At 36.6% G+C, this 27,768-nt stretch overlaps 1 protein-coding gene across 2 annotated transcripts; it reads left to right on the top strand.

Annotated features, from left to right (window-relative positions):
- Positions 1-27,510, top strand: LOC149089033 (DGAT1/2-independent enzyme synthesizing storage lipids-like). 2 transcript variants are annotated; one of them, XM_089236752.1, is made up of 9 exons: positions 1-263; positions 395-666; positions 3,417-3,588; positions 5,135-5,308; positions 9,566-9,759; positions 11,609-11,672; positions 22,313-22,388; positions 23,346-23,409; positions 27,217-27,510. In XM_089236752.1, exons 2-9 carry the CDS (start codon positions 496-498, stop codon positions 27,325-27,327), a joined length of 1,026 nt encoding a protein of 341 aa, XP_089092878.1. In that variant the 5' UTR covers positions 1-263; positions 395-495; the 3' UTR covers positions 27,328-27,510. The 2 variants fall into 2 exon arrangements, with proteins under 2 accessions (XP_089092878.1, XP_089092885.1); XM_089236759.1 differs by lacking the exon at positions 395-666 and having other exon boundaries at positions 81-263.
- Positions 27,511-27,768: the final 258 nt, after the last annotated feature.

Raw genomic sequence — 27,768 nt, 5'->3', positions numbered from 1 at the left:
ACTGATAGTATGTGCAAGCAGTCTTAGTTATTTTTTGTATTTACATTGACTCGTCAAGGCCGTCAAGAGTCGGTTCAGATGAGTTTTTTTTTCTTCTTCTTGTGTTTACAAGCAAAAGTATAATGGATGTATTCGTGAGTGTAATAAGTAACCGCCTCGATTATGATGAATGTTAGAATACCGCAAGAAGAGGGAAAGGACATGTCACACAAGCAATTATCCGCCGAAGTATGAAAGAAAAGAAGAAACTTCTCATAATAACCGTAAGTTGCGAGGTTAAGATTCACTTTTTCCCTCCCCACTGCTTTTCTTCTCTTGCATGAACGCCATTCGATATTTTTCCCCGTTGTTCAGCCGGAAAACAATTGCGCTTTTTGTCCCTTTTCTTGACCAGGCGTTGCGAAAAGATGTTTGTTTCGGCCACGTGATGGGACAATATCGATGAGTCGTCCGTGAAGGTCTCTTTTTTGCGAAGGATGTCGTTGAAGAATATAGATGAGCGTCAGTGATAACAGTCATCATCATCCCACAATTATGGACTATTTATACCGATTCGCCGAGACCATCGGCAACTACACGTACGAGACATTAGGATTGGAGAACTTCGAGGAGTACGTCGACATTGAATATGTGTCGTGGTTGCTCAGGATTTTCATGCCTATATTTGTGAGTCCCTTTGTAACTTATACGAATTTAAAAATTATTTTTGTTTGTGTACGTGCGGCCGGATTTCGGCGGGCGCGATCGCACCGGACGGACCGCAAAACAGGATTTTAATATATATATATGTTACATATTACATCTTGACTGCTTAGTAAAATCGTAACTTGAAATTTTACAGATTCATAGATGCATCATAGGAAAAATATGTACCTTACACCTCATTGAACGACACACATGTAAACACAAACTCATGGCTAGAGGTGCGTCCTTGATTTTGATAGGACCCCCAACTAAAATTTTTAGGGGGGGGGGGTCTTTACAATATACGGACCCATCCTGGGGGAAAGGTTTTCTGTGCCCCCTACCAACAGACTTAAAATGCCAACCATCTCAATTTAGGGACTTACATGATGCATTGGAAATTTTCGTCTGGTACTTTGGAATCATTCAAGTATTACGTCAGCATCGATGGGTGATTTCCAATTTGCTGACTTTTGATGACAAGGGGAGGAGGGGGTTGGATGATGTTTACGTCATCAATCACTCTTTATGAAGATATGAAATATTCTTAATCGCATCTTATTCGGTGTGCCAAAAACTAAAAAAAAACCTTTCGATAGTTATTGGGCATCTGAATTAACATTCTACCTATTGATAAGTCTCCTACAGAGCCACTTTAATTATCTCTAAATGTTTCACGGACTCTTCAAGTGCTCTGAAAATGTTTTTGGGCCGCTTAAGTGCTCTAGAACTGTGCCACACGTCACTCAAGTGATCCGTAATTATGCCACGGATCACTTAAGTGATCTGGGAATGTTCCACGGGTAACTTGAATGATGTGGGATCGCTTAAGTACTCTAAAACTGTGCCACATGTCACTCAAGGAATCTCTAAATGTGCCAACAGATCGTTTAAGCATTCTGTAACTGTGTTGCGGCTTACTTAGGTGATCTTTGAATATGAAAGTGATCTTTGAGGCCTACTTCAGTGATTTGAAAATGTGCCACGGGCCAGTTAAATGCTCTGGAATTGTGCCACGGGTCATTTCAACAATTTGTAAATGTGCAGCCAAGTTCATTTTTACAAAATTAGGTTTGAGGGGTGCAAGCCACTTCAAATTAGGTTTGAGGGGCATTCAGGACCACATTTGGTCTGCGGGTCAAGGGTTTACCATGTATGGCTTAAAGGGTGGGTCGCAATGAATTTTTTAAAGAGAAATTTTGAGTTCTTACCCTTTAAATAGCATTGAAATTAACAGAAATCGATTATAATAACAAGGTATTTTCTTTCAAAATTATAATTTTTTTTTTTTAATGTTTTTTTTGCATTAAAAAAATAATTTTTCTTCCATCTGGAGGGGAAGCGCACGAGTTCCCTATGCCTCCTCCTGCATACGTTTCTGATCCCACCATTGTGCATTAGGAGGTAAGGGGCAGTTATGACAAAATTTTGCTGACGGGGGAGGGGGTCAAAAGTGGCTAAAAATTTGCTTGCGTAATACTTGATCTTCCCCTTAGTTTTATTGGCACTACCATGGGTCCCTTCTCCACAAGGATGGGGCTCAATATTCTTTTTTTTTTTGTTTTTCACACTATAAATTCACTATGTTGGGTGACAAAGATCCCAGCCTAAGGGTCTGGATGCAGGATGTTAGGGCCATGGATGCAGACCCCCCCCCCCACCCATGCATTTGTTCTACCTGATAGGCTCAGGCATTAAAACAGCCCTGCAAGCAGCCCCCCAATGCAGAAGTTTTTGCATTGTTCCACAACGAGCCCTTGACTGAGTCAATGTTCTGGGGTAAAAGTTCCCATAATAGAGTTTTCTATACTTGACTTAAAATTCTTCCAGATTTTGCTGCAACGTAAGTCACAGATTCCAACGTTCTGCTTTGGGGCATGCAGGATCCCCTCTCAGACAGGATTTTTGACAAACCTTCAAGCCAAAACTCCTAGAGCACCATCATGAACTAACTAACTTACAGTAGATCAGCGGTTCTTAGCCGGTGCTCCGCAGAGCCCCTGGGGCTCCGTGGCAACTCAAGGAAAATAAAATAAATAAGTAAATTTGATAGATAAAATGGAAAAAAAAGGCCTACAGGGTTCCGCCATAAAAATTATATACAAAAAGGGCTCCTTGAGTCAAACAGGGCTCCGATATAAAAATTATGTACTGAAAAGGGCTCAGCGAGTCAAAAAGGTTAAGAACTGCTACTGTAGATGAACAAAACAAAAATAAAAAGTTAACCCGGGGTCTATGGGCTAGACTAGTGGTCTTTAACCTTTCTAGAGTTTCAAGCACTGATTTTTGGTCAGTATCAGAAAAAGAGCGTCTTTTGGTAACTCTTGGCACATGCTTAAACTTAGACCAACATAATGCAGCTTGGATGGGACTGACTAATTAAGTTGTTAATCGAAGAGCTCACGAGAACTCTTGGGTGCTTTAGTGAGCAGCTCGCGAGAAACAGGTTGAAGATTTGACACTACTTGATGATGCCAACTGCTGGTGTTGGGAAAATATTGAGTGGATTGAACTCGTACTGACAACAGCCTTTTGCCCTGAAAACGTCTCTTCCAATACTAATCAGCTCACAAAATATTTATTTTGCAGTTCATCAATATTGATGGTACTAGCATTTGTAGCCGCATTTTGCACAATAATATATTCCATTCTTTGACTGTGAAATACTGTATTGACTGGTACTATTAAATGTTATTCTTCATTGGTTTTTATTTATTTTTTCTCGCCAACAGATAACGTTCTTGATACCCGCCGTGCTTATTATATTTTTCTTCTTTTCTGCATTGTTTGTCCGAGGATATCGCTACCGGTACAGGATCAGGGAAGCTTATCATCGTGATGTTTGGGATGGTGCTCGCCACACTTTGGCCACTGCATGGGATGCACTCGGCTGGCTTTGGCATGGTTTGTAGTTGAAGCATTTAATGAACGGTTCATTATCGTAACTAGCTATGCATAGATTAAGCAGATATTAGAATTTTCTGATTGCTCATAATTTTATTGTAACGATTAATGCAATCCTAATGGCTTTTTAGTTTGAAATATGGTGATGGAGACTTTTAAAGGAAAAAAATTCATTATATATATAGTGATATTTTTTGTTAGCTTCCAGGAATGGCTGCGGCTTCAAGCAATGTATTCTGTTGCTTTGTATGATAAGAAAACAAACTTTATTGCAACTTAATACATTCAAATGCGCAATCTCTATGCATGCTACTTTCCTACTCAATTCCTCAATCAATACTGCTCCTCTGTTACTATTCAAATCAAAGTTCTCAAACAGTCGCTCATTACTCATGCACAGTCACGATATGCCTCTCCCTTTTCAGCAGCTGCTCAACAGATTCCTACACTCTGAAATAACAATTTTCAAAGGACTGGCAAAAAAATATAAAAAAATTATATGGTTATAGATATGAAATCGAGTAAGCTACATTATTGCTATGTAGACCGAATTTGTATAGTAAAAATTGTATTGTGAATCTAGACCAGAGGTTGACAAATCGAAGAATATTTAGGTGCCAGTCCCTAATTTCTTGGAAGCCAAGCATGGTATTTTCCTCAAGAAAAATGGTCCTAAATATGTTTTCTTTTCCTTTTCCCATGTTAAAAGACAGCAAAATGAAATTGAAAAATTTTGTCACCCTTATATATAGGCTCAAATTTAACAACCACATTTAGAAAATTATAGGGACCAATATATCAATTTTCTAGTCGCCATGACAACTTAGCACCTGGAATTTGTCCAGCCCTGATCTAGACCAAACACACTATAACCCTGTTAAATCTGAACAAATCAACAGTGTATGGAAAGGAATAGAAGTAGTAACTTTTTTGCCCCACACATGTGCCTAGGGCTAATTTCATCATCATGAAATGGAAATCCCCCCCCCCCCCCCGTTCCGGCTGACCCAGTGGTTTGGCCATACAGAGGGAGTAAAAGCTTGGTACTCTGTAGATCAGACGCTCCTAATCCTGTCATTAGTAACTGACTAGGCAAATATGACTCAGTGAGTGCCTGGTGGGTATCCCCGTTACTTCCCCCCGTCTGCTCTTGAGTATTACATAGATTATATGCCATGAGGCAACACCAAACAGTAAATTTTAGAGCTAAAAATTGAAAGAAATTATTTTTACTTCAAATTTGTTCCTCCTGGCAAAAAATAGTTATTGGCCTTCCTTTGAGTATCATGAAAGTATAACAAAAGTATTTGCCTTTATGTAGTTCCATAAAAAAATTTCCTGATTGCATAAATACATTTATTGGCTCTGCATTCGATGAGGTTAAACTGAGTCTTGTCTTGTGGTGTTAGTGTTATAATTTCTGACCCTTTCTTCTCACTAGCTGTAACCTGCTGTCCATCAGAAGACTGGGATTGGTTTCCGTATTATCATTCGAACAAAAAATATATATATTAAAAGTATAATTTATTTTTTTATCTTTGCACAGGCTATGAGATGGTTGGCATCGAAAACATTCCTGATCCAAAGAAAGGAGGAGCTTTGTTAGTGTTTTATCATGGTGCAATTCCTATTGATTATTATTATATATTAGCCAAGACTATTCTAGTGAAGCGCCGATGTATACGTTCTGTTGGCGATCATTTTCTTTTTAAGATTCCAGGTAAGAGAAACAGATTTCATATTAACTCTTAAATGTTCAGCTATGAGATCTGTGAGATAGACTTACTCAAATATTAATTACTTTAAAACAGGGTACACCACACCAATTTAAATCAGCTTGATTTAAATATGGGGCCATTCAAGTATTACGTAAGCAGATTTTCAGTTATTTTTGACCCCCCCCCCCCCCCCCCCCCGTCAGCAAAATTTCGTCAGCAGCTTAGAATATTTCATATCTTCAAAAAGGGGTGGTTGATGACGTAAGCAACCTTCAAACTCCCCTCGTCATCAAAAGTCAGCAAATCTGAAACCGCTGCCCCACCTCGATTCTGACGTAATACTTGAATGACCCCTATCACTTGATTTTATAAACAAAATCATTGATGTAAATTGCAAAATTTAAATTTTGTTTTTCTTTTACATAACTTTAATGATGCAACTAGGGTCACCGATTTGGGAATTCTCATTGACGAGTGGCTTAGGTTTTGTGAACATTGTTCAGCGGTGGTCAAAAAAGCGAATAGAATGCTTGGTTTGATTTTCAAAAAGGTTTCTTCACGTTCTCCTAAAGTCATTTTTCGCTTTTTCAAGGCTTAGTTCGCCCTGGACTGGAGTATGCTGTAAGGTTTTGGAGACCATGCCTACAGAGTGACATAGACTTGGTTGAAGGGGTGTAAAGAGCTACGTGTGTCCTTATTGGCACACAGGCCTTGAGTTATGAAGAGACTTCATTTTTTGAATATGTTTATATTGGATAAATGCATGTGTCGAGGAGATATGATCAAAGTGTTCAAAATTTTCAGTGGGATGGACCATGAACTTTTAGTACACCGCCAATCGACTGCTTTTACAAGGGGACACCAGTATCGATTGGTGAGGGACAATGCAAGGTTATGGTGTCGCAGGGAATTTTTTTCTAATAGGATTGTTAATAAATGGAATAGCTTACCCCCGGAGGTAGTAAATTGTAATACAATTGACACGTTTAAAAAAGAAATAGAATAAACATGTTCGGGTAAATCGAGAACCTATCCATACTTAGAATAAGACAACCATAATATTCTTTATGGGCACTGTATCATGTGTATATATTGTTTATAATTTTTGTGGTTGTGTTTTTAATCGGGTTGCTGTATTTTTGAAATATATGACATCCATATTTGTTATGGGCATCATTTTCTCAGCTGCCTCGTTGGGCATTTTGCCTGTTGTGGCATTGTATTTGTGTATTGAAGTTGAAATAACTTTGTATGGTATGCATGTTATTGATATATGGTTAACTTCGTGGTTAAAAAAAGTATAGAAGATCTTTGTGGGTATAAATACAGACTTGAACTTAATCCCTAGATACAGTGCAGGAAAAAAGCTGTTCTATTTCTAGATTTTGTGCATGGGAAAAAAATTTGACAAAACTATAAGAAGTTAAACTTCAATAACTGCACCAAGTATTTTCTATGCATTACGATATGGCACTAGGGTTCCCCTGCTTTAAAAAAATAGAGGAACAACTTTATGCTTGAATTCTATGCCCTAATTACTGTTTCAAAATAATAATAGAGATGTTATACCAACATAAATATCATTGGGCTTTAGACATTTTACTTTTCATATTAAAATTTCGAGTTTATTTCTTTTACCAAAACTCATTAATCTGTGAAAGAATAAAAATGTGTAAACTATATTAAGCAACATCATTCAAGTCAGAAACACATCACAATAAATACATCTATCAATGGTGCAAGAAACAATCATGTAAATGGAATGCTTTTCATTTAGTTGATGCTGAATCACTCCATTGAGTGAATGGAGAAACCTGCACCATATTTGATACTAAGTGGCCACCACGCATTCACTTTGAAGGAGGGGGAGCCTTCACGAATAAAAGCACTTTTCTTTGTGCAACGTCCCTTATGGGAGTTGGTTGCCCGGTTCAAAATATCCAGTAATTGTAGTGGCAAACGACAAGTGGAAAATTATTACAAATAAACTTTCGCATGAAAATATTATTTATTAGGTTCGAATGTATAAGTTAGACAATTTTAACAATAGATTAATTCAACATAGAACCCTCTATTCGACATTGACAGAAAGATACGGTCTCACCGGTTTATGGTCATCAATAGTCAATCTTCTATGCTGATCGGACATCCGACGTTGATAGTCACTTCGGCGTAGTGTATCCCCGTAAGTATCAGTGGAGGTCTCTCGATTGAGAGCCGGATCGCTTCGATCAGCTCCAGGGGGTCTCTCGGTTGAGGGCCGGATCTATTCCAACAGTGGCCTCTCGGTTGAGGGCCGGACCACCTCGATCAGCTCCAGGGAGCTTCTCGTTTGAGGGCCGGATCTTCAAGATGTTACTTACTGCACGTAGCCTTGACAAGGCCAGCTGCTACGTTACTTTCCGTCTATCATCAGCGATGAAGTATTTCGACTATGAAGATAAATTAATGCTTTCGATTCCGGACCTGCCGGGAAACAAATTCAGATACTATAAACTATTTCATTTTAAATAACTATTAGCTTATTTTCCCAGCCTAAGACCAAATGATACGGTAGCAAGACAGAGAACCGTCCAACTAGAGGGCTTCAGTTGAATGAACAAAACAAAGGATGAGCGCAGAGTCAGACCTGTTACAACGTACGGCCGGTATTTAAAGGAAAAACTTCAGACCGCACGTGTCTAAACAAGCCAATCGGCTTCAAGGTCACCTTGCATGTGATTGTAGGTGGACATCATCGCGATCTGCCTTGATCGTCGCCATATGATCACCACTGCCGATGAATAGTAACAATATTTATGACAACAACAGATTTACGTGACGGCAACTACAGACTTTTATGCCAGGGGACCATCGGCACGTTACATTTGCAAGTTAATCTGTGTAGTTAATAAGGGCTCAGTGACCTTTCATGTGACATAAACACAGAGTTTTACTGTTCGTGTTTCATTAATGCTGAATTAAATTTGAGAGATTAGGTGAAAAAAGCAAGTAGGGGTGAGAAAATATGCATTTTTGATTAACAAAATTTGTTTCAATTAATAAGCAGTCAATCAAAAAAATCTGATTTAAATAAAAAAAATCATATTAAAAAAATATTTTCATACCTTGCTTTAAAGCTAGTTTCCCCAAACTTTTTGTTTTATCTCCTTCAATTTTTTTCATTAACCTTCTTTCTCAAGTCCACCCATATGATCCTATACTGAATCCATAGCTTCTACTGTCTCTTCCCCCAGACCACTTCATTGCCTCCTTGAGAAATACTGCTTTAAAGCATAGACATATCCAACCTGTTCTTGGGCATGTGAAGATGTTTAGTTTTTTCTCCTTGATTTTTTTTTCACAAGAGCCTCAAAGCATACTTATATGCTTTAAGTGATCAGCTGTCTTTAGCTGATCTGTTCGTTAACCATCTAAGCAACATTGACGACATATCTTGCCTCCTTAGAAATCTCTTATTTTAGCATTGGCAAGCCTAGATATATTGTGAAGGTGATTTTTTTTTTCAATGGAACATTTCTCCCTGTACCCACTTACTTTGAATCTGCTATAAATAAAAATTGATTGTACTTTATTGAAAAATATGACATTTTACAGGGAATTTAGTGATTTCTACTATGCCACTGAAAAGGGTTGAAAGATTAAATTTCATGTGGGTGAAAGAAGAGGAACTTGTATGTTTCTGTTACAATAAATTTAGTTTTGTGTATAATAAGCAGACCTGAATTTAGCCCGGCAATGCCGGTTTTGGCAATGTTTACAGGGCTTCCAGATAATGAATTCATATTGCCTGGTTGTATGTAAAAAAATGTTTAACATAATGATACATTTATTGTTATGTTAAACATTTTTTTTTTCGTGAAATCATTGTAATTAACACCAAGATTTAAAGAACCCCCCCCCCCCCCAATTTCCCTCTTGTCAGCGATTTTTTGCAATAAATTAGGAATTTTGCATAACAAACTATCAGAAGTTCCAGGAAGCATATTTGAAAAAAAAAAAAAGAGACTTTTGCTCTAGAATAGTCAAACAGCAAATGATGTCCCACAAAATATGGATAATATGGTCACCTTATGTATTACTTCTTATGTTAGTTCTTATTTTGGCCATAAAAAAATTGGCACTCAAAAGTATTTTTGCCGGATTTTTAAGAGGATTGAAGGATTCATTTGTAAGGATTTACAGGATTACAGGATTTTTACCCTCTGAAAATATACAGGTATGAATATGAATTGACTCGTTTTTAATTTGGTTTTTAGGATGGAACCTTCTCATGGATGTTTGTCATGTCTTCTCCGGTCAATTTCATTTGTGTGTGCAATATCTGAAAGAAGGTCATCTAGTTGCTGTGGCACCCGGTGGCGTATTGGAAGCGCAGTTTGGAGATGAATATTACAAGCTACTTTGGGGGAAAAGAATAGGATTCGCAAAAGTCGCCCATGAAGCGCAAGTAGTGAGTACTTCATAATATTTTCTTGCAACACCCCTGGTCAGAACTTTTTCTTTGAGATAGATTGATTTCCCATGCCTTGTTTGTATTTTTCATCAGGCCATGCTGTTCATAATAGAAAATATATTACAGTATGCCCTTGTAATCACATGGGTTACGTTCCAGGAGTCATAGTGAATACAGAAAATCTGCAAGTAACCGAAACCATAAGGATTTTTTTGTAGATCTCGCTTATTAAACATGATGAGAAGAGCAGAGTGAGACAGAGGTAGAAGGGAATGTAAAAACGGGTGCAGCGACTGTTGATGTTTTTTTAAAGAACATTATGATTTCTGTTTGCCGTTTTTTCTACATATGTTGGAGTGTGTTGACAAGGCTTCCTCTACAAATTATTCTACAAAGGGGCTGAATGATAGACGTTATGTTATGAAGCATGCATAGGACTTCCACACCATCAGCTTTGAACTCGACATCTGGGTGTCCAGTACCATTATCCAGTAGCAAAATAACTTTGAATGGCATGTCTTCACTATCAAGGTATCTCCTGACTTCCATAACAAAACACTGTTTAAACCAATCCAGGAAAAGTGTTTTTGTAGTCCAAGCCTTTTTATTCATTAAAAATGCTGGGAGCTTTGACTTATCCTTTCCATGCTCGTGGATTCAAAGATTTGAAAATAACGGATTTTATCATGTACCCATACACATTTGCACAAGACAATGTACTAAGACTATTTTTACTTGCCTTAAAACCAGGGCTCACTTTTTTTCTTTGGTGATAAATATTCTTTGCGGCATTTTATCCAAAGTAGCGCAGTTTCATCAGCGTTAAATACCTGAGGTGCACAACCCTTCTCTTCAATAAATTTTCTGCGAAGTCCTTGAAAATTTTCTAGCTACTTCTTGGTTGGCAGTCTTGATTGCGAGGGATTTTTACATTGGGTAATCTGAATCATTTCTTAAAACTATGAAACCAACCTTTAGTTGCATAAAATTCTACTGAAATAGATGTTTCACCGGCTCTTTTCTTTATGGAAGAATAAATCTTTGCATTTTCCGTCATAATCTTAGAATCAGATGGAATATGTTTTTTTTGTAGCAGTTCTACATCCACACAAGAAACCCCAGCATTTTTTGTTCACATTGTTCCAGACTCTTCCATGAAGCTGGGCTGGAAGAGATCTCGACAACGGGATAAGTCCAGTGGAAAAGTTCTGGCGTCCATTCATTCATGTACCAAAAACACGTGGATCCCGTAGGTAATGTAAAGTTTTTGCTGCCACAGATGCAGCTACAACCACAGCTGTTGGAATTTCAGATTCTTTTTTTCTTGATATATCTCGCAACAGATTTGTTGATTCTGTAATGGCAGGCCATAGCAGCGATTGACTTACTTTCGCCAAGCATAGTAAATATCTAATTTTTTTCTTATAAGGTTTTCACTTTTTTTTATCTTTTCGGCGGATTATCAGTAGAGCTAGAAAAAATGAGCCATCATGAACACACAATTCAAATTCTGTAAAGAAACCATGTGAATGTTGATTGCTGAGTGTTGCCAAAAGTGTTTTCCAATAAAGGAAAAAGGATTACAAGTACGAAAACCGTGTGAATACAAAGAGCCGACAGTATACTGTCTTTTTTTCACTCTGTGCCATACTTGTCAGAAAAGATTCTTATCCTTGTAGTTATAGTTCCAAGAATAGAAAAAATAATGAAGTTGAGATGTATATGCCAATTTAGCTGGGTCTGAATGCGCAAGTTTTTATGTTATCTGTTTGATAAATTATGAGATTGTCTGTCTTTTTTATGTGATCGCTCATGATTACTAGCTATAGTTTTAATTCTTTTTTAGCCGATCATTCCTATTTTCACACAAAACCTAAGAGAAGCTTTCCGGTCCATGCAACTTGGAAGAAGTAAATATAATTTCTGTTAAAAAATTTTTTATTGATGACTGCTGCTTATAAAACGCTGGGAAATCTTTTGCTATCGCACAAAGTTTTTCATCTGTGTTCAAATGTTTCGAGTTGTTGCTGTAAAATCCTTTGTTCAAGATTTCTGTTGGTCATAATCACTGCTTTAATAACGCATAAAATCATTAATCTCTGCTTAATAACACATAACTGTATCATCTCGACCTATTTCAGATGACTCAGTTGTGCTATTTTCTAAGAAGATCGTTTTTTTTGCCGCCTGAGGCAAATAATTTTTTGCCACCCTTTGCAAAGAGTTCTTTGTAAAGAGTTTTCTTTCTTTAAGTCTATTAACATAATGTTAACATTATATAGTGATTCCCTTAAAGGTGGGTTGCACTGATAATTTAGGACTTTAGTTCTCATACTTGTGCCACCCGTGGCTCTCTTGCCATGACGTTTATCTGCAGCTCCCCAAAAACCACTCAGAAGCACTAAATAATCAAACATCAATGTTAACAGCTCTCTGCAACGTCCTTAATTAAATTTGGTAACGTCCCTAGGGGCATATTTTGAGAAACAACACTGGTCTAATCCCATAGAAAAGACACAGACAATAACTAAACCAAAAGTTTAAGGTGTTCCTTGTTGGAGAGAAACTTGGCACTAATATAGTATTGTTGTTTCTGATGATATTTTCAGCTGTCAAATCACAATGGTGAAAACAAGCAAAATATAATATTTTTGAAGTATTGTGAAGACTGCAGCAGAAAATATGGCATAAAGCTAGTGGTTTTTTATGGCACCTTGCAAGAAGAGGGTGTCGCGACAGTTCAGTGTGAGACAATTTAATGAAACAACAATTCAGCACAGTGATTGTGTTTCGTAAATAAAAATTCCCTTCCCACTTTTTCCAAACTTAGAAATGGAAAAAGTATCCTCACATTGTAGAAACTCTTGTTTCATTGCAGATAGAGATGCACGTTCGAAATCTGTCAAAATGCTGAGGGGCTTGAATCCTGATTTCAGCTCCTTTTAAAGCTTGGTACACTTGGTACAGTGTAACAATCGGCTGTTCTATTTGCCATGAGGACATACACAAGTAGAAAAACTTGTCAGCATTTCACTGCATGAATGGTATACAGCTGTTGAAATAATTTTGGTGCAGATTTAAATGTCCCATCAGAAAACCAGTGTTTGCTATCTTTCAGAATATCCAATTTTTTCTCAGTTGAAAAAAAAAAATAAAAAAGCTACAATCTCTGCTATCATGAAGGAGAAACAGTTGCCTACAAGGGTGGTAGTGTAACTGTTTTCGATGAGAAGATCATCAAGAGTTTTGGATTTTTGTGAATTGCTGCAGCTATTCTTAAAAGTTTCTTTATTCTATAAAAGTTTTCTCTTAAAGTTCTTTTATTAAATTTGAAAATTCCAATCATTACGATTATCAGTTGCATTTGCTCGAATGTAACCTATGAGCTTTATTGGCTGGATTTTTCAAGTTTTATAAAAGGAATTGTGTATCAAACTTTTATAGTGTAATCCTGGCCTAACTCTGAACAGCTCTTTTACAGGAATTAATTTTTGGAAGTTGTGAATATGCTCCAACGGAGTTGATAATATTTCTGCAACTATGCCATGAGTAGATTGATGTGCTACACCGCTTTTTCTTTAAGCATATTCATAGCTTTCTTGCAGCCAATCATTTTAACAGTGAACATGAATGTGCTCCTTTACATGAATAACTTTGTCATTTATTGTATATGCTGTTCCAGGATATTTGTTCTGATGATGTATTGCACATTTCCAAATAACTTTTTCTCCACTGTCTTGTTCTTTTCTATAAACAAAATCATAATGAGTTAGCATTTTACATCCCTTTTCACTAATTAAAAATTCCGACGGCATTGTCACGAAACAAAGAACATCGAAGGTATGGCACAGGAAACTGGAGAAAAATGACAACATCCTACATTTGACTTGATGCACTAGAACAACCATGCAAATTAGACTAGTGCAGTGAACCAATAAGAAACCAGTTGGAGTTTCCTGTTGACTTTAGAACCTGCACTGCCATCTATTAGAACATTTAAAGATAATAAATGAGGTTTATAAATTATATTAATCTTTTTCCCCATGTGCTGGATTGTTGCTGCATTAAATTTTCTTGCGCTGAACTGTTGTAGATCCCAATAAGAATCTGTCAGATGATAAAGGTAGGCTGATCTGTAGTATGGGCTTGGCCAAAAGGGGCATTTGTCGTAAGATGGACAAAGAATCAAACTTGCTGAGGTATTCGGCCAAAAGGAAAGTCAACTGGTAAAATGTTTATAAAGAGTGAAAAGATTTTTTATAAAGAAGAGAAGGACCTAATTTCAGAAACCAGCTTCTGTAGAGATCTGAACCTAAAGAACCATATGCACTAAGGTTCCCCTCACATGCAATTCCAAACCTTCCTAAGGGATGGGTGCAACAGCAAAAGTCCGACCTATCTCTGGCGGCACTTTTTGGAAGTGAGGGAAAAGAAGTGTATTGAGATAAAATTGGGCATTGGAAAGGAAAGTGTTGAATAGCATTTCAAAAGTACGGAATATATTTGTGCTTATTTGCTCACTCTTGCTTTCCCCCCTCAATGATTTCAATGTGTAAAAATCTGCAAAAGTGAAAACACTGCCATTGCAAATCTAATTGTAAAAAAAAGTTGTGCCTCTGCGAACATGCCGCCAGGTTGCCTCATGCCTGGCATGGCCCTGGTTAGCATGATAGTTTTCAGAGTATTACAACTATAAGTATGACTCTTCAAAACCTGTTACAAGTTAGAGCCCAAAGAGCTTTGTGGTGTTTCTTTTTTTTGGCGTTCCAAGTTTGGGTTGTAACAATTATTCTGGAATTGTATAAAGATAATTGAAAATTTTTTTTAAATCTAAAATAGTTGCAAGCTGCCTAGATCACAGCTGAATTGGAATAAGTTCATGGGGACTCTGCACCATCATTAAAGGCCGTTTATTTTTGAATCAACGAATTCAAACAAGTTGCACATTCACCAAAAAAGAACATCCTGAGCTTCCTGTTTTAACCATTACCGTGGTAATCATTGATAAAGTCCATGGTATTGTCATTGAAGATCACAGATTAAAGTTGTTCAAGATAGTTGATACAAAAAGCATTTCAAAAGAAAATTAGTCTATTGGCTCATAACTCTGTGGTGATGCTAGTGCTGGTGGATGTGTCTGGTTGTTATTTCGGAAACATACAGTCATGACTCCTTTCTTTTTTAGTTATTTAATAGAAGAGAGAGAGATTTTTTACGACATGTTCGGTCGACAATTGGAGCCAGACTGAACTCCAATACAAGAACACACTAGATAATGCCTAGCTAGTGAGTGGCATAAAAAAATATAATAAAAATATAAAAATTGTACAAGACAAGTAGCGCCACAGTACTCCCCCACGAGTCTGAAGGACGGCATATGGCACAATGTACAAAATATGATAATATAGTTACGACGATATGACAATATAGTTACGACGATTTGACAATATAGTTACGGCAACTAATATGGCATGGACATGTGCAAAAAAAAATTTGTTCGAAAAATTGCAAAAAATACGCAATATGAAAATGTTTTCAAAAAGTAATGAAATATTCATATGCACAATTAATAGTCAAGCAAAAAATAAATTACAAATGATAAAAAAATTATTAAATGTATGTATATGCAAAAATGATTACTAGAATAGATAGACGTATATACATATAAGAAAAATGAAAATTTTGCAAAACATAATATTAATTCTCAAAAAATGTTGCAAAAAAACAATAATATTATTAATTTAAAAAAATATGCAAATAAGAATAATATCAAGGAATTCTTATACGAACCGTACGCCCTGATCGAGTTACATAAGGCTGTTTCGGTTCAGTGAACGGTGATTGCTCATTAAAAGTGCAATCAAGCAAAAATGCTGGTTTCAATCTGTCTATTGAGATTTTCGTTAGTTTGCCTTTCATGTTCACTGTATATACTTTTGGAGATCGTTCGATCACTTCATATGGCCCCAAATATGGTTGTTGAAGGGGCTTTCGTACGGTGTCCAGCCGCACGAACACATGGGAAGAAATAGCAAGTTCTTTATGAACGAAAACGTTGTGAGTCCCATGCCGTGAAGTTTGGATCGGACGTAAAGTGTTTATGTGATCTTGTAGAGCATGTAGAAATTCCGGCTGTGTTGGCTGAGGGTTGGAACTACGGAAGAATTCACCAGGTAGGCGCAATGGTGATCCGTAAACCATCTCGGCAGTAGAAGTGTTGATGTCCGGTTTGATGCTGGCTCGGATGGACAGAAGTATGGTAGGTAACACTTCAGTCCAACGTTCCGTGGCATGGCAGCATATGGCACCTTTGAGCTGCCGGTGGAACCTTTCAACGATGCCATTGGAGGACGGATGATACGCTGTCGTGCGTGTTTTCTGAGTTCCAAGAAAACGAACGAATGCGCGAAACAAATCACTTTTGAATTGTCTCCCTTGATCGGTGGTAACCGATTCTGGAACTCCGAATCTGCTGATCCAACCAGAGTAGAATGTCTCTACAACAGTTTCGGCTTTTTGGTTTTCCATCGGGAAAGCCTCTACCCACCTGGTGTATCGATCCACACAGGTAAGGCAGTAGGTGAAACCCAGAGAAGGAGGAAGAGGACCAACAATGTCGATGTTAATGTGTGAGAATCTGCATTGAGGCAAAGGGTATGCACCGATGGAAGATCGAGTGTGGCGATGCACTTTTGAGTGTTGGCACTCAATGCACGCCCTGGTCCATCGTGTGACATCCTTGCGTATTGAACTCCACACAAATCGTTGACGAATAAGGTCCACAGTTGATTTAACGCCTGGATGGGCGAGGTTATGAAGGACCGTGAACACGTGATATCAGTGGTACGTAGGGACGGATAATTCCAGTGCATAATTCACAAAAAAGTTCTGTACCCTGAGGACCGAATTTGATAGGCTTTATATCAAGTACCCCACCTGGTTGTCGGAGGGCCTGTAATTCAGCGTCTGTACTCTGTGAAGTAGCAATAGCTGCGTAATCAATCGAGTCAGGTAAATTAATTTCGGATAATTTGGAAAAAGCATCCGCTACAACATTTCGCTCACCCTGAATGTAACGAATGTCCATAGAAAATTGAGATACATATTCTAAATGACGACATTGTCTGGGAAAGCTGTTATCATTAACTTTGTGAAAAACATATGTTAGAGGCCTATGATCACTGTAGATCGTAAATGGTCTGCCTTCTAACATGTGTCTGAAATGTTTAATAGAACTATAAACAGCAAGCAACTCGCGATCATAAGTACTACAGTTCTTTTCAGTTGTTGTTAACTTTCGAGAAAAAAAATGAGAGTGGTTCGACGACACCATCGGAAGCTTGTTGTAAAACAGCTCCGAGAGCAAAATCTGATGCGTCGACTGTCAACGAAAGATGAGTATCTTGTTTAGGATGAGCCAAAAGCGTAGCGTTGGTAGTAGCATGTTTACACGTTTCGAAAGCAGCAATAGTTTCCCCCGACCAGGCGATGAGAGATTTATCTTTTTTCTTCTTTCCTTTGCATAAATCGTGTAAGGGAGCCTGGTCAGATGCTGCGTTTTTTAAGGAACAGTGGTAAAAGTTGAGAATTGCTAGAAATCTTTCATCAACCGTTTTGGTTGCGGATAATTACGAAGAATGTCAACTTTTTCTGGCAAAGGAGAAATGCTGTTGCTGTTAACCAAAAATCCTAAGAACTCTATCTCAGATTTCCCAAATATGCATTTATCAGGATTAAGAATTATACCAAAACTGTTTAAACGTTCAAAAACTAATTCTAGATCTTTAAGATGTTCTTCTTCTGTTGCTGATGCAACTAGTACGTCATCTAAATATGCATAACAGTTCAAGTCTCTTAAGACAATATCTATGAACCGTTGAAATGATTGTGCCGCATTAGACAATCCAAAACACATATATAAGTACTCATAAAGTCCGAATGGGGTAATAATAGCAGTTTTTTCAACAGACTCGGGATCTAAAGGTATCTGATGATAAGCCTTAACCAAGTCCAATTTTAAAAAAAATGTTTTTTTCCTGCAGACGGTATAGGATATCTGTCTGGACATGTTATAGAATTAAGTTTTCTGTAATCCCCACATAAACGGTATTCTCAATTTCGTTTAGGAACAATGTGTATCGGGCTTGCCCATGGACTTTTTGAAGGTCTGAGTATGCCCTGATCCATTAGCGTTTCAACTTCACGCTTTGCAATAGCAAGTTTTTCTGGAGAAAGTCTGCAGGCTTTGGTAAAGACAGGAGAACCTTTAGTGGTAATGCAATGTGTAATGCAGTGTTTTTTAGAAGTAGCCCCAAGCATAGAAGGATTCGTTAGATTAGGAAATTTAGATAAAATTTTCAAGTAGGGCGAATCTCCACTAATGGTCTTTAAGCCTAACATAGTGCAACTGGCATTGCTACATTTGATTGAAAGTGAAGTCAAACTTTCAATCAATAGACCATAATGTTCTAAAAAATCAGCACCTAATATCGGGCGATTAACATCAGCTATAACGAAGGACCATCTAAACAGTCTGCGTAACCCTAAATCCACTGATAAAAATTTGTATACCAATCTTTATCAGTGTATATTACTATACCATACGTAGACATTTTAGTATCATTAGCTGCGTATAGCGAAAAGTTTGTATCTGCGGCTTTATGTACCTGTGTATCTCGTGGGAAAACCGAAATGCTAGCGCCTGTGTCCACTAAAAAACCAGTACCGGATTTTCGATCATGAACAAAAAGGCGAACTAAACGCCGGCCATCACCTGCTTTCGCCAAAACAGATGGGCCAGTTAGTTTTCCGACCAATCACAGGGTTTAATGCATTTTGATGCTTTTCGACCGAATTTGAAATGGTACCAACAATAAGGTTTACGTTTGGGTGTACCATCACTACTAGACCTCTCTTTAGACCGAGAATTTGAACTAGCTCTTCCCTTCTTGATAACATTTTTCTCTCTATAACGGGATAAGCGGTCAACAGCAACGGTCAGAGTCGAAATTTGACTTTGAAGTGATTGTAAGCTGATGGTTTTGTTACGACTGACCTCAAAAATAGTCGGTGTGTGCCCAGTGACTTCGGTAATTTTATCTGCCATTTCTGCTAAATCCGGCAATGTATCCTTACTAACAGAAAGTATCTGCTGTGTATGGATAGGCAAACGTTGTAACCAAAGGGTTTTAAGCACTTCATCTGAAATTTTCTTGTCAGCTAATGTATGCATCTCATGCAACAACTGAGAAGGTCGCTTATCCCCAAGAGTGAGCTCTTGGAGTAGAACTCGTAAGCGGGAAGTTTCTGACAGTGAAAACTGTTGACAAATGTGTGTTTTTAACTGGTTGTAAGAATCATCTGTAACAGGAGCGCTGATCAAATCGCTAACATATGACAACACTTCGACATCTAGAGCTGTCACAACACAGTGAAATTGAGTTTTAGGATCAGCAATTCCGGCAATTTTAAAGTTCGATTTAATCTGAAGGAACCAAAGATCGACATCGGATTTCCAAATCGAAGGCTCGCGAAAAGAAACACGCAAAAGTTCTAATTCGGAAGACATACCTGTTTCTTCGGTAGCGTTCGGCATATCCAAAAAAAAAAGTTCAGCACAATCCAGGAAGAGAACTGAGGAGATGCCCCCTCAATCAGTCAGCAAACGCACCACACACAGGGCAAAAAATGCAGCAAGTCACATATTATGAAACGAGAAAGAGTAGTTTCGTCTGCGTGTTCGTGGCTGTCACACATCTGCTTTACGCGGGTCACCAATTCTGTGGTGACGCTAGTGCTGGTGGATGTGTCTGGTTGTTATTTCAGAAACATACAGTCATGACTCCTTTCTTTTTTAGTTATTTAATAGAAGAGAGAGAGATTTTTACGGCATGTTCGGTCGACAGTTGGAGCCAGACTGAACTCCAATACAAGAACACACTAGATAATGCCTAGCTAGTGAGTGGCATAAAAAATATAATAAAAATATAAAAATTGTACAAGACAAGTAGCGCCACAACTCTAAAGATTTAACGCTGAGGCTGAAACATGGATTCAGCACTATACACCAGAATCTAAGCCAGTGGGTCTTCAGCCTCTTGGACATTGTGACAAAATTTTCCAACAAAGCCTGCAGTCAACCGTGTTATTCTCAATTATTAAACAGAAGTTCCTCAAATTTATTGAACTTTTAATTATTCTAAATTTTTATTTCTTCGTTAAATTTGAGTTTTTATTTATTTTTGATAACTTCCTTTCATTAATTAGTTAATTATTTATTTTATTAAATGTGAAATTATTCCCAATAAATTTAAATTTTCATTAATTGAGAAATTCTTTTTTTCAAAAACTTTCAATTTCTTGAATTATTACCATTAGCAATTCTAAAATAATTTCTATCAGTAGTTCTGCAATTATTTCTTTCAGTAATTATGTAACTATTTTTTATTAATTATAAATTATCACCAATTAAGGAAATTATTTTAATAATTCTGAAATTTCTTTCATGAAAGTTTTTTCAGTATTTTTGTAAATTCTGTAATTATGATACCTTTTGGTTGTTGAATTTGGCCACCACATTCACTACACTGGCTTTTTTAATGAATCAAATGCATAGCATTTTACCATTGAATCTAGAACGTAGCTCACACTTATCACCTAAGTACAACGGGACAGATCTCAGTGGCACAGACCTCTTTAATCTTTTTTTTTAAAATTTATTTATAAGGTATCTATTTTCTAAAAATGGTCAGCAGGGCACAGCAAAAAGCTCAGAGGACCACGTTTGCTCCACGGCCATGGGTTGAAGACCCCTGGTCTAAGTAGTGAATGGAGCATGGTGAAATTGCATCAAACCGATTAAAGGCTGTTTTGTCTGCTGCAAATAGATGGCCACAATTTTTTAAGGGTTTTCAAGGCAACGCCTACGTAGACTACTTCCAGAAGAGTCAGACAATAATAAGAGAACATTATGCCATACATCTGGGAAATTTTAAAGAACAACTGCAAGGATGAAACGGCCGATATTGCTGCATAAATAAAGCCCCATTTCACTAGGACAATGCTCCATCTCACAGATCCGCCATTCAATGGTCAAATTATGTTTATTAGGCTTTGCACAAATCTCTCATCCACTGAATTCTACAGATTTAGTGCCATGTGACTTTTTCCTATTTTTAAACTTGAAAGTTTGACATGGCAGAGTTTTTTTTTTCACTACGTGAAGAGACAATCACAGCTATAACTACTTTGATGGGTTAGAGAAAATTTAGTTTTCTGATGAGATAAAGAAATTTGAAAATCATTGGAGAAAGTGTGTGGAGCTCGAAGGAGACAATGTTGAAAAATAAAACAGAATTTGTCAAAAAACAAATTGTCTAAAAATCACCAATCATCTTGGTAGTTTGATAAATTTCACTGCATTTATAACTTTTACCTGTGATTATGCATAATTCCCCAAATAAAATTGGTAATTTTGATAACTATGAGAAATCATCTCTCCCATACATGATATGTACGAAACATAATTGCCTAACAAAATTAAGACAATGAAAATACGTTTGAGAAAGATAAAACCTATGTGTCATTATCAGTCTTGTAATGTTTACTTTTTTCACTTGTATCAACATAAACTACCATATCAAGCATTACCTATCATATGTAACATCATAGAGAGAAGTTTATGCACAATTCCGTTAAATTTGAGTAATTTTATTGGCGATTTATCATACTTATCAATATGCCCTATTATTCATAATCACTAGTTAATGAGATAAATTGGTAATTTGCGAGCAAAATTTATCAAATGTACCAAAATGGTCAGTGATTATGCATGACAACTGGTGCATTGATGTACGCAAAGAAGAGGGGTTTAGGGTTCTAACCCCCACTCTCAAGCTGAGATTATAGTGTTATTTTGTCCGCCCGCCCCCCCTTCAGAAAATTCTGCGTATGCCTATGAACTGGTGTAATACATAATCATCGGATTTATCATATTTACCATAACATATATCACCATTTAGAAGCATGAATGTGAATATTTTCACTTTTTTTAATCAGCTGGTTGAATACCTTATTTTGCTATCAAAGTTTGCCTGAAATGTGAATATTTATCCCTATTGAAAACATATTACGAAACATTTAAGAAAATAACTTCCCATAGTGTAAACATTCAAACGTCCAGCATTCTTCTCCAAAGATATTGCATATTCATGCTTCTAGCATGGGGGAGGGGTGATATGTATTACAATCCTGGTAATAGGTTATGATATTATTCAGTCGAATTCTGAATTTTTAGGAAGGAAAATGCTGTTTACAACCAGGGATATTCATTATATGAAGTATGAAGCAGTTGTTTTGATTCCCCCCTACACTATTTGCATGAGTTTATAACTGATGTTTAAAACTTTGATAATTAATTTTGTGATGAATACATACCCTCATTTGATGAAATACTCATGATCTAAAAAACTGTTTCACTATCATACATTGTAGTCATGAAATACCAATTTCAATTAAACTATTTTTTTCTACAATGTGTTCTACTATTCAGGTTGGTTGCGAGAAATTTATGAAAGAACTAGGTGGCCTGTTGTTCCAATATATGGAGGATTTCCAGTGAAACTCAGGTATTGAATACTTTGTTTACCTTATATTTATGGATAACATCTTCACAATTGTACATGTTTGTTGAAAAAAATTGGGACTTGCTGGAGTAGTTCACGAAATGCTCAAGTTAAGAAGCCTAAGTTTCAATATGCTGAATCCTCTCTAGGATAGACCTTTGACTTTGTGTGTTTTTTCTTTTTTGTGGGGGGGGGGAGTGTTGTCACTTCTTACTAACTGGCTTGTAAACATGCTATGTGCAGTGTATTTTTTGGTGATAAAACGTCTCTTGTTATTGTCAAAATGTATCATGTCAAATGTGTGTATCATTGATTTTCACTACCCTTGATGCAATACAATCAATTGCATGCTGCTTTACTTGCTGGCGAATAAAATAGAAAACTTGTTCAGTGTAATTGAGCCCAAGGCTGGGTGCCCATTGGTTAGACTTAGAAAGGAGACACTTTCAGGCAAGGCACCCTCAGTTATATGATAGTAACATACATGAATTAGTCCCATCAGTTATGAGCAAAACGTCAAACAGCTAAGTTTCTATGGGTGAACTTGTGATTTGGGAGTTGGTGCGTAAGCAAGAGATAGGAAATAGTTTATTTTTGGTCCATCCAATGTAATAGAAAGCAGGAATAACAAAAAATAGGCTACAAAATTTGATTTTTGAGCTTAGAGTTAATCAAGAAAAGTATTGTATAATCACTGCTGGAAACATTTCAATAGATTTTACAAGGTAGAATAGCCAAAAAAAATTATAGAAGATGCTTATCTACTGCAGTGCAACTGTTTATCATTTTTCATCACTCACCATAGAATCTAAACATTTGATTGCTGTCAAACAGCTGTATTAAATGTATGATTTTTGCTTCTATTATTATTAACTCTCATGGCATTTCAATAAGAGTAATTTTTCTATACATGTTGATATTTTGTTTATTTATGTGAGGGAAATTTTGTAATATTTACAGAACTTATGTTGGAGAGCCCATTCCATATGATCCTGAGTTAACTCCAGAGCTTCTGGCTGATAAGGTGGGAAAATAAATCTGTTTCATTGTGTTCAGAATATTTGTTTCAGAGATTACTCATATACTTTCATGTTTTAACCATTGTCAGTCCAGTTAAAATTTAGATTCATTTTCCCGGACTCTTCACAAAGCAAAAATTAATGAAAGCAGCATAAATTTGGCATTTCATTTCTTTTGTGATTAATAAAATATGAACTAGCTTGTATTGCTTTCCATAAACTTAATTACTTTTCACAAAATTAATGACTATTTTCATAAAAATAATGAAAATGTTCACTAATACAGAGCCTTACAAAAAGTCTGGACAGGAAGTTATCTGAATGCTTTTGGTGCTTAAACTGTGGAAATAGTTGGAAATATACCTTTTTCTATGTGTTGGAAAATTGTTTTCTTATATCACAGAGCATTGAAAAGTAATTCGGCAGCATACCAAGTATGAGATGAGAGAGTTACGTCTTGTTGGACAATTTCATTTATTTCTTTTAGGCGAAGTGATAGCGCATCAAGAATTGTTTATGGAAATTTCGCCCTCAAGATTTCGTCCCTGATATGCCACCGGCCCTGATTGTGTGAGTGATGAAGTGAGTGAGTGACCAAGTGCATAATCATATGAGGAACCAAGTGAATGACCATATGTGACCAAGTGTGTGATTATATGAGTGATCAAGTTAGTGACCATATGAGTGATCAATTGCATGACTATGATTGAGTAAAATCATAATATAACAATATTATATAGATTATAATATACGATATAACTATTTTATACAGTCACTTACACAATCACTTACTCACTGTCACTCATAAATGCCAAAGGCAAAAGGTCTGGGGTGAGATTTCTGGGGACGAAATGTACCAGAGATGAAACTCCAGAGGCAAAATTCCTGGATCCCATCGAGAATCACTCCTTAGCGACTGAGCTTTCACATTTTGCTTCTCCTTCTGGAAGAGAATGGAATCGTCTAACATGATGTAGTAGTAGGAGGTGGAGGAGGTTGTGGTAGGAGGAAAATATACTCATCTATTCACTATGGGAGCAGGTTAAGGGTTACAGGAAATACTTATTGATTTTCCCGTCTCCACTCAACGAGAGCCCAATCACCCATAGAATGAAAAACGTTGAGGAAAAAGAAGTTATTTTTAGGCTATATCTTTGAATAACATTTGAGTAACTGCTTCATAATTGCAGCAGAGGAACCAGAAATCAGCCTTGTACCAGGAACCAGAAATGAATTTTTTAAATAATATAAGCGTCAGTTTGTTTTTTATATTATAATGGGAAACTAAAGTGCATTTTTGAATAATATTGTTATACAAAGATATGTTCTTTTCCTCAACTCAGCAGGAAAGGGATTTTTTGGATATTATGCTGAGCCAAACTTTTAAAAGTGAAGTTTGTAGTCTCCGCTCCGCAGAGAAAACCTCAGCCGTCTTGTAATCTGAGCAAGCACTCTAACCAATTCACCATAGACACAACTCTCTTTGCGTGATGCACAAGAGAGACATTGCAGCCTTCCCTTAACCTCAGCAATGGCTGACAGTACAGAGAGTGATTTTTCTCAGTCCACAACATATTTAAGGAAAAGACTCTTTAGAAATTATGCTCAGGCAAACTTCTCTTTGAAATTTTCTAAGTGTTTCAAAGGGTTTTTCTTGGTGTATTAGTTAGTGTGCTTACCCAGAATGCAAGAGGACTTGGTTTAATTTCCAGAGGAGACAACAGTTTTCTCCCTAAAAAGTTTGCCTCTGCATAGTATACAAAAGTCTAGAGATGAATGATTTTTTTTGTCAGCCCACGATATATCAAATAAAGAATTTTAATGCATATTATGGTTAGGTGAACTTAGTAAGAAAAGTTTGTTGTCTCCAATGGGTGAAAGCCAGGAATTCCAGGAGTGACTGACCTGGGTTAAAGCCCACACAGACATATTTGGCAATGAAATGGCAGACAAACTTGCCAAGGAGACCACAAAACTTCAGACTCAAAAGGATCACCTTTAGTCAAAGAGTTTGGTTCATTGGGTGCTTAGAGAGGACATGTTTCAGGTGTGGCAGACCAACCTGGTCCAGAATGCTGCCTTGGAAGATAAGAATTCTAGACAGCTCTCTGAAATTTTGACATTTGCAGAAGTTGATTTAATTCTTGGACCGTATTCTACATCTACTCCACAGTAAGACGTGAGCAGGCAAGACCTGTAGGAACAAGTGGTCGACATTCACGCTCAGAGGATTCATTTTATGAGCCAACAAGAGAGGTAGTACGGATACCTATTAAAAAGTATAACATATGGCCAAGATGACAAGCATCAGCTGTTTCATCCACTTCTGGCGAGTGTGAATGAAATAGAGGTGCAGACCATATAGATGGCAATTTATATCATTCCAGCATGATTGCTCATACTGGAAATCAATGAGGTTTGTATATTCTATAGGTTGGATAAATTCAATTCCAGATTCTATCATATATCAGACAAGATTATTGTGTGATTATCTGCATAAGGATAGTGGTATGATTACGGACTGGTTAACTGTGGATGATATTAATATTATTAATAATAATAATTATTATTATTATATTATATTAATTATATTAATTGATGATAATATTATGATATGATCATAACTTTTATTCCAGATTCCTTATTGTATATATGAAATGTTATTGTTATTTTCACATAAATTAATAAATTTCCAGATACACTCATCCTCTGGGAAAGCTTCAATATCTCTCTGAGAAGGGAAGCAGGGTGTGTCTGGTCAAATAGTTTAGAATGGTGAAATTTCACTAATTTTCCTAAAAATACTTCAACGGTATGTTGTCCTACTATCATAAATTTAAAACAAAAAATCAGCCGAGATATGTTTAGTTATATTTAGAAGGACCATCACTAGTCAAATTGACAGTTTCACAGCCATGCGCAGCAAATACTTTGTCCAATCATGGCATCAAATTTATACTAATATGGATATGCTCAATTCAACTAATCGAAAGCATCATTAATCAACTAATTAGAAAATAAAAAATACTAATATGGCCAAAAATGTAGTGATGCAGCCCGTTGGATCTTATCTGAAGGCTAGTAGAAATTGAGCTGGTGATGATTGTTTTTCTTCAATACCTGCTAAAATATTGAAGCAAAATAATACCTTGATAGGTATAATAATGAAATATATCAAAAAAAAAGTTCATGTGAAATTCATCAGGGACCTCATTTCATGAAACTGGTTTAGCATGTATACACATTAACTCGTTACATTTTGTGTTTTTTGGGTAAGAAAAGGAATATATATTCTTCTGTTACGTTCAGTGCATTGAAATGTTGAAATACATATTAATGCAATGAAGAACTTTTATAGGTAAGTATTATCCTCTTCAAACCTCAGCCAAAACTGACCATTAAATATTTTTTTGATTGATTTGTGTACATTGTACGTCAAAATGGTCTTTAGAAAAGAAAAATTTAAAAATAATTAATTAGATATGTGTAAGGGTACCTAAAGTCTTAACTTGAAAAAAGAAGAATTAAAAACCATTGTGTGAAAAATAAAGTACACATATGTCTGACTGGAGCAAAGAGGTTAAAAATAAAATTCAATTACTAAAGATCTTGGGTTCATTTCCCAGTGGAGACAACAGGCTTTTCTTCAGATGGAATGAACAAACTTGCCGAGGTGAACCCGCTGCATAATATCCAGAAAGTAACTTGATTTGGTACAAAAGTCTCTTTCCTAGATGATTTGCATTGTAGTTATATGAAACTTGTGTGATAAAATGGATCCTGAGGCTGATATATATATATTTTTTTTCTAGACTGCTAAAGCGATAGAAGCTATGATCATGAAATATCAGAAGATTCCCGGAAGTATTACAAGAGCTATGTTGGACAGAGTTTACGAGAAACCAAAACAGAAGGATGTATGAACCTTTTGTGGGCATTCTTTCTGAAATTAATGCAAGGCTGTGGCAAAGAAAAGTGGGAGCTTGTTTTCGATCAAGAAGCTTGCATTTTACCCAGGTGTGATATGTATATGTACGTATGTATATAAAATTTTTAATGCACGAAATAAGTTTGTCCATCATTAAAAATGATCGTTCCATTCTTGACCTCTTGTGCAAATTGCTTTGTTGTTGTGGTGTGGTATTATGTGTGTATGCAATATTTTTGTTTTTGATGTGGGGACGGGGGGGACTGGTCACATGCTTTTCCTTTTTAAGCTGGTGTTATTTCATTTTCTACTGGGGCTAAGTAGGGGGAAAAGAAGGCAAGTATAAGTTGGGGGACTTGAACTTTAAGACACCCTCCTTGCATATACCAATGGACAATAGATCACCGTTGTATTGGAGATTATATGTATATTTTCT

The sequence above is a fragment of the Pholcus phalangioides genome, unplaced genomic scaffold (genome assembly GCF_987345545.1).
Source record: "Pholcus phalangioides strain wild (caught in Gottingen) unplaced genomic scaffold, Ppha-v1.0 ptg000002l_1, whole genome shotgun sequence".
In the NCBI taxonomy this organism is placed as follows: domain Eukaryota; kingdom Metazoa; phylum Arthropoda; class Arachnida; order Araneae; family Pholcidae; genus Pholcus; species Pholcus phalangioides.
The sequence above is the reverse complement of the archived record's forward strand: the minus strand, read 5'-3'. Positions and strand labels throughout refer to the sequence as shown.

Excerpts from the sequence above, each read along its gene's own strand:
- LOC149089033 (XM_089236752.1), top strand. The coding sequence starts at position 496 with ATGAGCGTCAGTGATAACAGTCATCATCATCCCACAATTATGGACTAT. Across the intron at positions 3,589-5,134 it reads ACTCGGCTGGCTTTGGCATG|GCTATGAGATGGTTGGCATC; the intron begins GTTTGTAGTTGA and ends ATCTTTGCACAG. Across the intron at positions 23,410-27,216 it reads CAGAGCTTCTGGCTGATAAG|ACTGCTAAAGCGATAGAAGC; the intron begins GTGGGAAAATAA and ends TTTTTTTTCTAG.